This window comes from Argopecten irradians, chromosome 6 (genome assembly GCF_041381155.1).
Source record: "Argopecten irradians isolate NY chromosome 6, Ai_NY, whole genome shotgun sequence".
Taxonomy (NCBI): Eukaryota; Metazoa; Mollusca; class Bivalvia; order Pectinida; family Pectinidae; genus Argopecten; species Argopecten irradians.
Genome location: NC_091139.1, coordinates 25600993 through 25615655, shown reverse-complemented (window position 1 = coordinate 25615655; position 14663 = coordinate 25600993). Strand labels below are relative to the sequence as shown.

The following is a 14663-nucleotide window of genomic DNA, read 5'->3' as shown; positions in this document are numbered from 1 at the left end:
ATTTTAGTGTTTGGGGTGTCTCACCCGGAAAAAAATATTTCGATTTAGAATGGCTGAGATGAGTTTTACGTTGCATTTTGATGAATTTGCGAGCGTCGGAGGCGCGTGATTTTGGTGTTTGAGGAGTCCGGGGTCTCCCCCGAGAAATGTATTACCCCCGCCCCCCATCCTCGCTTCCTTCGCCCCAGATATTTATCCAGAAAATTTAACAAAATCTTCACCTCGTATAGGGTGAGCGTTGAACACGTTATCCGGGAATTCAAACTACACAAAGCCATTGGTACTCTCTGGCGTCGTCCCCGTTATAAAACTCGCCAAACCCTTGACATCTGTGCAGCATGATCTTATAGAAGGAAATCGTTGTTTTCGTAAAACTGCAATCCCGTATCATTCCTGTGTGTCACATATTACGTCTCACCGTACTTGAACAGTCGCTAGGGTACTAGTTTCTTCTCGTTGACTTCCCACACGTAACACAAAACGTTTTTTTTACTCAATTAGATAAAAAATGTCAAAATTTATTTGGCTGATGTTTTTTAATACGTATAGTGAAATAATGCGCAGAAATAGCGTTGAAAATGTATATCGAGAACAGGTGGTTTTGTTCGTTTATTGTGGTTTTGTTTGCGTATGAGTATATAGATACGCGCGGCTGCGTGGTCTGTGTTAGTCACAGTCCACCTAACAGGTACTAAACTGAAAACTGTGTTTTAATTCATATAAACAGCACTATACACCTTGTATATCGAGGAATGACTAAATGTTACCTCTGATTTTCTTAGCACCCCATAGACTACATCGTCAAGTACACAATCTAGTCTTCACCACTTGTCCCTTTTTATAACACAAAATGTTTGTACTTATTTTTTCTTTCGACACGGTCCTCCCTGATAACCTGCTCTCGTTATTACCCGCTCGCGCGTCCATCTCTCCCGTTTATCGTAGTACGTGTACGATCAGTATACCTCGCAGATGTCGTCTTATCCACGATTCGCCCATTCGCGAATTAACCGAGTCAAAAATATTCAACAGTTCTCCACCTTGCCACGAGATATCACTTGTATTTACCTTCACTCCATGAAACAAGTATACACATCCGTTTTATTTTTTTACGATTTTTAACGTATCATTTTCTATGTCTAGGTTTAAACTGGACTCACACAGGAACATAAACTTCCAATCTCACAGTTCCCGCCTGATATTTCCATCCGCTTCTTCATTCCATTCCACAACGGGACCCACTAAGGTGTAATGAAAAATGGGGTGGGGTGAGAGTGTGCAATATACCCGCGTCCTTTGGGTTTATTCTTCTGATTTCTTTGTGATCCTAGAGTAATTTGTCAAGATGGAAGGAGAGGTACAAACACTCTTCAAGTATGTCTCATTATTGTTTCACAGTAGATGATGAGAGTTCTCTGTATGTTCTTGTCACACCATCTTTCGGTGAGGTGAATATCTAAATCCAGGTTTATGCGCAGTAACAGATCACTCCCACACAGAGTGATCTAGTCTACTCTATACACTATGTATGCGCTCGTGTTGGAACTATTGTCTATCACTTCAAAATAGTGCACCATACAAGAAACACTCAGATATCACCAAGGGGAGGGAGTCTTCACACTGCGCGTGATGTTGTAGAGGAGAGGGGGTGTGGGGTGGTGTGTGGTGAAGGTCCCGGGGGGTGGGGGGGGGGGGGTGGGGGGGGGGGGGGGGGGGGGGGGGGGGGGGGGGGGGGGCCGTAATTTATTGATATGTAGTTCTTCTTTGCTCGCTCTAGCGGAATGCTAGTCAACCAAAAAAACAAAAAAAAAAAAAAAAAAAAAAAAAAAATAATGCGCTCCGGTAATTAGCCCACGACGACTGAAACATATGAAAACGAACATTTAGTTTATTTTCATTAAAAGTGTTCAAAAGGTGATGAATAATTGTATTATTAACGGTAAGCAAACTAACTTTTGTGACTTGACTCTCTCACAAAAATTTCATTTTCGTTTTTAACATTCCCATCTTAAAACTTAGAATGCCGGTTCTACTGGATTACGCGTAGTCAGGCCTCTTACGGAATTCTCCCATGGGTAATTAATATGAACTAGTCACAATCACACAAAACTCATACTTCCTCAAGTCTTTCTCTGAGAACCTGATTACAATCTACTAACCATACCCCCATACCCTTTACAGGTTTTACACTATCTCATAAGTGCTCTATAATTCATAGTTTGTGATCAGTCATATCTAGAATACTCTATAGATGATTTGGACCTAAAATTGCAGGATCATGATTCTACAACATACTTCAAGAATGAATATCAAAACATAGGATCACTCATTACTTCTCCTATTTAAGACATAATACTATTTTTTTCTTGTTTTCATGGAGCAGTTACAGATGGGCCACGTAGATTTCTCAGCTTATACATGAAATATTCTTTTATGCACTAATTTCATCTTGACACAATCAACTTATATCTACATAAAATATTAAAGTCCCATTGACTAGTATAAGTACTCCATTCTCATACTCTAACCACGCTTTTCCCCTTTATCTTTTGCCTATAGATCAGATACAAAGCCACGAGCAATTTGGTGACGTAATTGCAGCCAACATACCAATGTAACTCTTTTGAAGTATAATACAAGACCACCATGACTTTTCAGTGGGGGGAGGAAGAAATTAGGTTCACATTGTCTACCCCCCCTTCGTTGCGCACTGTTTCTCTCGAGAAACCCCCGTACTATACTTTAACCGGACCCGGTATGGACTGCTCTATTTTCTCATTATATATCTGGTGCCATTAATCAACTTCATGTCACATTGGGCGTCATATGTCGGCCATCTTCTGGCTTACACGTTATTCAAAACGGATCAAACGAGAAACCTCTCGCATATACAGCCGCAAGGATAGAAAACACCAAATCAATCTTTTCAATTCAGATTAGTCGCAAATAAACAACATTTTTTTTTAACTTATAAATACAACATGCGGACTGACTCAGTACCAAGTAAGATATAAATAATAATACGGTGCGACGTTTACTCGGGGAGGCCTTCTCAATTTTTGGAAATTAGGCGTCTCGGAAAACGATGAAAATCTACATTCAGCTTCTTTCCACACTACCACCTAAAAAATCGATAAATTCGTCATATTTACTCATTCCAAGACAGTAAAAAAATAATGGACAAAACACCTTGTAACAGTCCATCTTCGAATTGCACCCACAATTGTGTAAACAACCCGTGTACAATAAAAAGATAGATCGCACTCAATGAGGAAGGAAAAAGAGAGGGGAACACAACAACACCCCCCCCCTCCCCCCCTCCGAAAAAGTTATCAAAAATGACCAAAATGATATATTCGTATATACGGCGCATAGATAGCGAACTAAACAACACACAGAGGCAAATAAACACATTTTATAATAATGATTGAAATATGCTGAATACGATAAAAATCATAACAAGGACGTTAAGTCTTCTCAGTTTTGTAAAATGACGGGAAAATAATGAAATTTTTAGCTTTTTCTCCCCCTAAAAAAATCGATAGATGGCATAATTTTTCATCATAAGAAAACATTTGATGGACAAAACACCTTGTAACAATCATTTCAAATTGCACAAACCCCTTGTGTAAACACATGTATACTATAAAAAAAGATATAAAGTGAGGTGGTGAAAAAGAGAAGACTCTACACCTCCCTCTTCGACTCCCCCCCCCCCTCCACCGAGAGGAAAATGCAGAAGAAGAAAAAAAATGGGAAAAAATCAATAAATTAAAACTCCAAATATTCTGTCAACACACATTGTAACAATTTATTCTGAATTGAACTGACTCTTGTCTAAACATATGAACAATATAAAGGGGATAGATTTATATGGTTTTTAGCAGAAGAAGCGAAAGGAAAAAAAAAAGAAAAAGTGATGAAAAAAAAAGAAGAAGCGAGATGACCCCACCCCATCCACCCCCTCCCCTTACAATCTAAAAAAAAAAAACTTATTTCCGGACCCAGTAAACATCCAAAGGCCGATTCACAAGTTTTATCCATAATTCAGGCAGTTCCCAACAACCGTAATAATTTATTTCCTTTTAGTGAAGACAACTGGGTTCGAATTATTCCCCTTCAATTTTAGATGTACCTCCTCATGAAAAATGTGTATCATTGTGATGCCTGCTCGCATACAGTTAAAAACTACAAATATATCTAATATCTGCTGATGAGGAACAGTCTCAGATTGAGCCACCACAGGACCCTAGGATAATAGTCCATCGGAATGAGAGGACAGGGACCGGAGGTGAAAGTCAGTGAAAGTAGCCTGACCACGCCAAAAGGCAGCAGACATGATGTCCTGGAATCAGGACCCATTATGGAGAGCCAAAGAAGCCGCAAGGGCTTTAACCTCATGGGCCATATCCTTGCATTTCGCCCCAGATTGATAATAAGACTGCTCATAAGCAATCCTGATCACCTGATATATCCATCTGGAGATGTACTTGGAGGAGAAATCCTGCTGACCATGTTAAATGGGCAAGAATAGTACATCGCCCCCTTGTTTTATCAAGGTAAAACCTAAGTGTCCGACAGCGACAAAGCAGCCTATCAGTCTCCTTCGACTCAATAGAGACTGTGATACTTGAACAAAAAGACAGGATCAGTGAATAGGGTAACATATATGTGTCTGGCCCAACGAAGCACGAAAAGTGAATAGATGGATATCACTCCTCCTTGACTGTAGCAAGAGCAAGCAGGAAGTCAAAAGTAAACACCTTAATGGAGACCGACACCAAAGGCTCATAAGGAGCCCCTTTCAGTAACACAAGTGCTAGATTCCACTGTGGAGCTTAATGCCGTACCCTAGACCTGTCAAGACTGAACCCCCTAATCAAAGCAGACAAAGAGGTGGATGACCCTAACTCTGGTCTACCATGAAAATACAATACGCTGGAAATAGCCATGCAATAGCCTGCAATAGGACCAGAGGGAAGTTTGCGTTCCCTAAACAAATAGAGAAGGGAATCCGCAATCAGCTGGATAGAGGCCTTGGCCTGATCAATCTTCCTGTCGATACACCAATCACAGACGATCTTCCATGACTGGTAGACGGCAGGTAATGAAGACCTAATTGGTCGGGGATGCGAGCTGACACGTATTAAGAAAAGCTTGACTGAGCGAGGCCTGAGATAGCTTCCACGCTCGTAAATGGATCTTCCGGGACCGAGGGTGGTGCAGGAAATTGGTTCTGAGTGAGAAAACCAGAGGAATATCCACCTACAGAAACGACAAGAGCTCCGGAAACCAGGAGTGTCTCGGCCACAGGGGCGCTATCAGAAGGAGCGAAAATGATGCTCCCGAAACTTCGATTAGAATCCTTCCCAACAGGTTGAATGGAGGGAATACATAAGCATGTATCCCCTCCCAATCCAGAGATAGAGCGTCCAAAGCCCAAGTCATTTGGTCTGGCACCAGAGAGACAATTAGTTGTTCAGGAAAGTGGCGAAAAGGTCTATATGAGGTATGTTCCGCACCCGGCAAATGCCCTCGAAGATCGGGGGATTTAGCTGCCATTCTGTCACAACCGGCTTGTGGCGCCTGGAAAGAGTATCCGCCAGAACATTCAAACTGTCTGGAAGATGCTTGGCTAAGAGAGTCAACTGCATTTCTTGACAGAAGAGAAGAACACGAATGACGAGGGCACAAAGGACGTGGGACTTTGCCCCCACCCTCTCTCTCCAGATTCGCAACAATTGTAGAGTTGTCCGTAGCCACACAAACCACCTTGGAATGTAGAATCTTCTGAAAAGCCTGCAGAGTCAACCGACCAACCCTTGTCTCCAGCACGTTGGTGTGCTCGGATGCTCGGAGAGCTGATCCCCAGACCACTCCCCCTGACTAACAATGGCCGTCGAGGTAAGCCCCCCCCCCCCCCCCCTTCAACCTGTCATCTGTGAACAAGGTCATGATGGAACCTAACTTGGACAATGGAACCCCTGGAGAACATAATCTTTCAGAGTCCACCACCGAGCAAACTCCTTTATGGACTGGTTGAGAGGGAAGCCAAGCCTCCCATTTTCTGCTAGTAGGCACCCAGTTGCGAGGAGGAACATCTAGAAAGATCTTATGTGAAGTTACTCTTGGGAGACCACATCTGCCAGGAAGTTGATATTACCCAGAAAACTGAGAAACCAAAGCTGGACGAATGATCAGTCGAGAACACGTCAGAGAAAGATCCCTGGCCTTCTCGAAACTTCTCAAAAAATGGAAGGGCAATACCTCGAACTGTTTTGAAACGGTTTCCCAGAGAGACAAAGTCCCGAGTAGAAAAACCTTGGACTTCTCTCTGGAAGGAAGGAAATCAACTTTGAGCAAACGTTTCAGGACCAGACGGGCGTTCCGCTCCAACAATTCCTAGACTAGGTGGAGCATGAGGGAATCGTCGAAATAGATGTGAACATTTATTTTCCTGGCGTGCTGAAATCCTACGCCAACCTGCAGTAGCTTGGTGAAAACAAAAGGAACAGTTGAGAGACCGAAAGGACTTAGTTATGTGGTAATGAGTTGTGCTATACCATCGTGTCTTCAGGACAAAAAATCAGGGATAATAATTCGAACACAGTGGTACGTTTCGTTCTGGCACAAACCGATAATTTATGAAAAATTATGTTTTCCAGTTGTTCACTAAAAGAGAGTGGATTATTACTATGCTAACCACGTTCTAGTTGAATTGGGGCCGCGGTGGCCGATTGATATGATGCCTCGACATATTACCTCAAGCCCTCCACCTCTTGGTCGCTTGTTCGGATCCCATGTGGGGCAGTTGCCAGGAACTGACTGCTGGCAGTGTTTTTTCTACGGGAACTCCGCCTTTCCTCCACCTATAAACCTGGCAGGTCCTTACATGTCCCTGGCTGTTAAAAAAGTAATTGTAATTGGGAACTGTCTGAATCAGAGATCAGAGAAAATGTAATTTATGTAATAATAATTATGAGATTTTTTTTCTCTATGAGTAGTGTTGAGGGGGTGTCCACGATTCTTCTACTAAAAACATAAGATCCTTTTAAAATACACATACGTTTTGACTAAAGACAGTTCAATTTAGTAAAACTGTTATATTGTGTTTTGCGAAAATATTTGGAATTTTAATTTATTCATTTTAAGCTTTTTTCAGTTTCTTTTCAGGGGCGGGGTCCCTCTCTTTTTCAGACCTCATTAATGCGATCTATATTTTTATAGAACACATGTATTTACAAAAGGGTTTGTGCAATTCGAAATGATTGTTACAAGGTTTTTGTCGATCAAATTTTTTCTTGTGATGATAATTATTACATTATCGATTTTTTAGAGGAAAAAATCTGAAAATTTCATTATTTTCCCGTCATTTTACAAAACTGAGAAGACTTAACGTCCTTGTTATGATTTTATCGTATTCAGCATATTTCAATCATATTATAAAATGTGTTTATTTGCCTCTGTGTGTTGTTTGGCTCGCTATGTATGCACGTATATACGAATGTGTCATTTTGGTCAATTTTCATAACTTTTTCGTGGAGGGGGTAGGGGGTAGGTAGGGTTCATTCTCTTTTTCCGACCTCATTGATGCGATCTATGTTTTTATTGTACACACATGTTTCTACCACAATAGTCAGTGGTATTCAATTCTCAGGGTATCAAATAAACGATGCAGCTGTTGATTAACAATTTGTTTATACCACACGTGGTATAAACTCTGTACGCATTCTGATTGGCTGATACGGTGAACTTTGACCGAACTACGTCTTTCTGATTGTTGTGTCATCATTTGTCAACGTCATCAATAATCGAGTGACGTCATCTTATGCTGTGATCGCCGCTTGACGCCAAAACTGCTGTTGGATAGCGTACTTATCCTCGTCGTATTTCTATCGGCTAAAAGCGCATTTAATTGTGGTAGAAACAGGTCACACGACTAGTGGTTGTTGGATATGGAATTTATTCCACACTCGTAAGTTATTTTTTAAAAGCTACAAAAGACACTCGCTAAAGCTCGTGTTTTTTGTAACTTTTAAAAAATAACTCACTCGTGTGGAATAAATTCCATATCCAACAGCCACTCGTTGTGTAACCTCTATTTACACAAGGGTTAGTACAATTCAAAATGACTGTTACAAAGTGTTTTGTCCATACAATTTTTAATTGTGATGAAAATTATGACATTTATCGATTTTTTAGGGAAAAAAGCTGAAAATTTCATTGTTTTCTCGCCATTTCACAAACATGAGAAGACGTAACGTCATTATTATACTTTTATCGTATTCAGCATGTTTCAATCATATGAAAAATGTGTTTATTTGCCTCTGGTTGTTGTCTGGTTCTATATCTATGCGCGTATATGCGAATGTGTCATTTTGGCCATTTTTGATAACTGAAATCCAAGATGGCCGCCATATGACCCCCATGGGACATAAATTGTCAATGGCAACAAGCATAAAATGAAACTAGACATCATACCGGTCCTAAAAAACCATGTTTCGAAAAACTGCCAGAGGGGTACATGGGAACCTATTTCTCCTCCCCCACTATTTATTCATGATTTAATGTCTACCTCTGATGGATAAAGCTGGTTCAGTTTTCTCGTGTGGAATTTGAAACACTGTATCAGGAAGTGAAATAGAGAATTTCGTGACAAAAAGGAAAATTATAAAATGTTCAGCTCAGTTTCCCGAGACAAACAATGGTACAAATGAACATGATCGCTAGCAAAACGCGGGTCGTAACCTAGCAACAAAAATGATACCTAAACGTATCAAATACACCACCCAAGATAAGGAAAATGTACAAAGAACGATGATTACATTGCCAGATTGGTCGCCAAATCAACACCAGCAATTTTTAGATATATTCGTGCACATCCTTTTAGTAAGTACTGTTCTTAATCGAACGAGGTAAAAGTGCAATAGTTGTGATTCGATACCCTGCTAAACGCAAGATATTTTATATAAAATAGGTAAAATCCGACAGACAAAGGAATAATCTTTTGGACGATATTTAATTGTTCGTTCTAGTATCTAACCTATTTCGCTAGTCAGTATTCGACACTATGTTACTCTAAAACGTCTTTATTTTTTTTTCGATAGCCGGAGCTTTAAATAATGCTAGCTTAAGTACGGTTTACTTTTCAAATATTTAAAAAGATATTCAAATTAAGTTTTATAAATTATTTATTACTTTTAAACAGAAAAAAGGAATCCAAAGGTATTTCCTGTGCCAGGAAATAGTACGTCAGCATTGCCATTAGCAACATGATACATGACATTGCTACTTAATCGAAAACGCAAGAACTAGACCGATTCATGTAGGACATTAAAAGTAGTTATATTTGTAATAACAATTACCTTTAGAGTAAACACAGATGTTTCCAATCAATCACAGAATAATAATGTATTTTGTTACTCTAACGTTTAGAGAATGATAAGGGATCTGCATTTCTTTCTAACATAGTTTAACGCAAAAGTATAGAATGAGTAGTGATATATAATTTCAATATTCATAAGGTGTACGCGAATTTATTCTCACTTGTACTTAAATATGACAGTAACACGGTGGCTGCTTATTAAGGTTAGACAAACATTTATTTTAATATTTACTAGCCTCGGACCCTTACTTACCTACCTTTAACCTAGTAACTAAGGGTCCCAACTTAGTAACCTAGAATCCTAACAAAGCTACCTAGGCTAAGTTAGGGCCCTTGGTTACTAAATGTAAAAATACGAATTTGAGTTTGATTTTACATGTATCTATTTATTTGTTTATGTTTTTTGTAATTCTTACACCACCTTAGCACGTTTAGATGAGAGCGAAACATTCCTAGTACAACGTTTGTTATTTTTAAAGAAATTTGTTCGGAAATTAAACAAAGAAAATAGTTTGTTTCACGGGTTTCAAATGATCACGCGAATATTTCATCTTGACATCACAAATAATATCCTTGTCCAATGACAAGGTCATATGCTAACCATGCTTCAGTAATCTAATATTTTGTCGAGACCATAGGAACCTTATCAGTCCGGATCTGTTTATCACTTCCTCTTTGCTAATAACTTCCTTGTCAGTTTGAACCTACATGCTAATACATTCATTTATTCTAAAGCAACAGAAAGTCACAGACATTGAACTTGGAGCTGAATCCTTAGCATATATATTATCCCAAACGAATTCAAAGAAGAATCAAAACATAAGGTAAGTTTTTTAACATTATCAAATCTTCCATTATGTACATTTACATATTAAAGTCACACTATACGTAACTATCAACAAAAAAGTCAAGTTAGATTCGACCCCGATATTGTTAGTAATTGTAGATGTACTTGAAATTAAGTTATATCAAAGAATATTTATAATGGTTTCTTAATAACTTTGGAGCATCAGTTGTTAACAGTCAATACTTGTTAAGATGCCTTCATTTTAAAGTGGTCGCCATCCTCCAAGGTACGATTATTGCCGAACGGATTCTCGGAGTTCTGACAGGCGTTGCGTAGATACAGGTGTTACATGACATTCTCGGCAACGACGTTATAATGTCGGCTAACTTCGACTTATTTTACTAAATGGAACACACCTAGCGATGTTCAATATTTATTATTTTTTATCGAAAGTTTCCGAATCAATATCGCTCATCTTGACATCGATTTAGTCCTGTATCTGCATAATTTACAACAGGATTTGTTTTCAAAATTATTCTAAATCATATCAAAATAAGACAAAAAATAAGACAAATACGGATAATGAGACTAGGATAGACTAGTATTCAGAAATGTTAGATTCGACCCCGATATAGTTAATAATTGTAGATGTACTTGAAATTAAGTTATATCAAAGAATATTTATAATTGTTTCTTAATAACTTTGGAGCATCAGTTGTTAACAGTCAATACTTGTAAAGATGCCTTCATTTTAAAGTGGTCGCCATCCTCCAAGGTACGATTATTGCCGAGACTAGACTAGTATTCAGAAATGTTCTCTAATCTATAATCTTTCCTAAAACAAGAAACGTTTAATAAAATATTAATCGTCAGTGTAATGGATCTTTTAGACATTTAAATGATCGATTCCTGTTTTCTCATCTTAACTAATCTCAAAACAAGCGGCATGAAATTGTGATAGTTCAAGATGCACCTTATGTATAATGCAATTATAGCCAAACATGGTGATGGGGACGACCGAATTTCTTTGTTTTAAACATGGTTCGTTATACCATAACAAAAACATCGTAAGGGAACCTTGATATGGAATGAACATTACAACATTATATCCATTGAATTCGTTGTATGTTTTCGTTAAAAGTATAACTGTAGATTGCAGTTTGTTCTTAAACTGGTACCTATTTGGTGCCGGGGAATTGGCAAAAGATTTTAAGGTACATTTCACGTCGCGCGGAACAGATAATGCACCGTAGCCAATTGTTCCTTTATTAATCTAGCGATGCCATGTTTTTCCTTTATGGACCGTTGAAGTAAAGTTATAACCCATTAAAAATGCTTCTTACATGCCAAATTGAATAATTCTAATATAAATATAAACATCAATTAACTTTATCGATAGTTTACTACCTGACTTCGCTAGACATATCGTGCCTAGATCTAATACACTGGGTCAATATACTGACCGACAAGGAAGTAGAACCAGCTATACTGCATTCTTATCATAAACACTGTAAACATAACGCCTAGCTAACTGTTAATGTTATTGGAATTTAATGGAGCTTCACAAACGGACTGTTGCGCATGTAAATGTCTACTTAATAGTGATATTTCCTGACATCTTGGCATAAATACAGATACATAGTTTTAGTACACTAAAATGTGACCCAGAAGATTGATTTTCTCGTGAAATCTGCCTAGTCATTTTCATTTGAAAATGTTTTGATATATGACCTTGACCCTTTGGTCCTACTAAACCGGCGTAGACTTAAATGACCAATGACTATGTCTCTTACATATCAAAGGTCATTGTATAAAAAAATCTTGATTAGCGTCCTCATTCGTCATTTGACTCGAAACGGCTATAATTTCAATAAACTACTCGAGGACCAGGGGTCCCTTCAGAGTAAGCATTCTCTGATCACCTACGACATCTGTTTAAGAAACAAAATTCAAATCCAGATCAAATATGTTAAACTATGTCATTTTATGGCAATAGGAATTCTAAAGCAGGCTATTATATAGGTATGGATTGTCAGCCAAAACAGCAGGTAGACTTACCCTTTATTGTTTACATACGAAACTGTTTTGAAAGGATTAAAGTACATCAGCATTGTCCTCGTTATCATTTCAATGATTAAAGAACGTTCTTCGGTATTCCAGAGAAATGGGCCTAAGGAGTATCTGTAGCGACCTGATTACGGCTTTCGTTATCATTCCAGTAATGGCGGGGAACTACCGAAAACAAAAGAATGGTCATTGGAGTACTGATGGTATCATTTCGTTCATTGTTTTCTTACTCGTCTTCCTTGGTGTGGTTGGCATCTTGACATTTAGCAAGGAAATAGATGTGGAGAAAGATAAACGTCTGGCAGTCGTTTTCGTACTGCTGTCGACTATCCAAGTAATCGGGGTGTTGGCATGTATTGTTCTGTGTGTTTTACTAAGCAAACGCGGCCTTAGCTATATTGTTCTGCAAAGACAAGAAGAAAGTGTCGTCAAACTTCAGCTTGTCTTTCTGTGGATTTTCGGTATAGGTGCTGGGCTGTTTTCTGCTTTTCTCGTCGGACAGCAAATTCAGTGTAAGGTTTTTGGTACAAGCATTGATGAAGACGGACGATTTTTCTGGGATTGCAGGGGTATCTTTAATGTAATAACAATCATATCACTGCTTACAGAAATGGTGTTCATCAGTTACTTCTCTCAGTTCGAAATGAAGAGATGTATTTGTATCCGGTATGTTATTGCTATTCTTACCAGTGCAAATATTTCTATTTGGCTTCACACTATTATTATAGACAATGAACCTTTTCCTGAAAGTATTCTTGAAAAACACTTTGGAAACCATAGTAATAAATCAACCTGCCTGCAAAATGATTCTATTGGCAGCTTGATCAATGATTCAAAACAGATTCTAGGTACATGTTTTCTCGAGTTTTTCTTGTTATCTATAACTATTCTGTTTGAAATGTGGTCAAAATTTAAGGCAGATTGCCTACCTGCCTATCAAGACGTCGTAGAACTAAACAGCTCCAGTACAGATGAAGAAACGCCTCTCCTTGTGGACCATAGAATGGATAATCAATCTAGGACAGGACGGACTGTCTACCAGTTGTTGGCTTTGATATCCAGTATTGGAATTGGAATAGCCAAAATTGTCGGGACGATTGTCTGGGTGAGACACCAAGGACAAGAAATGCGGTCAGTGATGAAAACGTTTGACATCATTTTCAACTCGGTAATTCTTATTGTGAATTTGATCGGGTTTTATTGTCTTGCTCACTATTACAAGCCAGATAGAAAGACAAAGTCCTTAAAGATAAGCGAGTATGTGTATCTATCGTCTGCTTTTGGTATAATTATGCTGCATTTCTGCGATATATTAACTGGTTTGCTGTCATCTATTCATCATGATGTACAAGATGCGACATCCCGACTTACACTTATTGCATACGCTATAGCGTTGATACAAGACTACTTCCAAGTCGTGTTTCTGCTGCAGACTAAAAGATGTATAAAAGCGAACCCACACTCAAGCATCCATCTACTAGATTGCGTACTGTTATTCCTTATGGTAACAAACATATGTCAGTGGATGGAAGATAGCTTTATACTGTCATCATATTACGGCATTAGACAGGTTGAAAAAGACGTACTTGGGAGTGTTCTGTGGGGTGTCTACCATAACATTCTCTTACCTGTCTCCGTGTTTTTCAGGTTTTCTTCTGCACTTGAGCTGTATACGACATTTAAAGAAATTACTTAGTGCCTTGATTCACGTTATTCTAAATTCAGTGATTTGCAATCTGTTTTTAAACAAGAATTTGATTGATACTGTACACATACTAACTGGCACATTCAAATTGATTTTGAACACATTTGCGCAATGATCCATTCGTAAAAATGTCTATATGATCGGAATACACTAAATATTATAAACAGACGAATTACATAACATATAACGTGAATTACAGTATTGTAAATATTGTTCATAAATTGGAATACAAATCATTCAAATCCAATATTAACTTTATTTTTAAATTCATACATATAGAAAAAACTCACAAAACAGCGATGATGAATTCTATCACACAACAAATATGTAGGTATACACCTTTTAATGCAACTATTTTCCTCTTTGTTGAACAAATGTTTGTCTCTGATGCAAGAAAAAGATTATTGATATGTTCATTTCATTGTAATTATATCGGAAAATTTAATTCTTCGTACAATGTAGTTCCATAGTACTTAATTTATCTAAACAATGCGTTATTTAAAAGTTTTACTAATTTCCAAACAGCTCTTAATCAAATATCCACAAACAGCTTTACGTGGACAGTACAGAAAAAAAATCTAGGATTATCAAAGAGATGTTAACAAAGAACATTGATGTATGGGGCTCATGAACTTTTTGGAAATCATTTAGCATGGTAGAAGTTACCTCCCTCCCACCACCTAACATACCGTATTACTTCAATATCATTGTGATAACTT

At 38.2% G+C, this 14663-nt stretch overlaps 1 protein-coding gene across 1 annotated transcript; it reads left to right on the top strand.

The window, feature by feature from the left end:
• The first annotated feature begins 10071 nt into the window (after positions 1-10071).
• LOC138325439 (uncharacterized) lies at positions 10072-14191 on the top strand. The gene is made up of 2 exons (XM_069271114.1): positions 10072-10209; positions 12333-14191. Exons 1-2 carry the CDS (start codon positions 10094-10096, stop codon positions 13933-13935), a joined length of 1719 nt encoding a protein of 572 aa, XP_069127215.1. The 5' UTR covers positions 10072-10093; the 3' UTR covers positions 13936-14191.
• Positions 14192-14663: the final 472 nt, after the last annotated feature.

Bases quoted from the DNA above. Each gene is read 5' to 3' on its own strand.
- LOC138325439 (XM_069271114.1), top strand. From the start codon at position 10,094: ATGCTAATACATTCATTTATTCTAAAGCAACAGAAAGTCACAGACATT. The intron at 10,210-12,332 runs GTAAGTTTTTTA...TCGGTATTCCAG, and splicing joins AAGAAGAATCAAAACATAAG to AGAAATGGGCCTAAGGAGTA.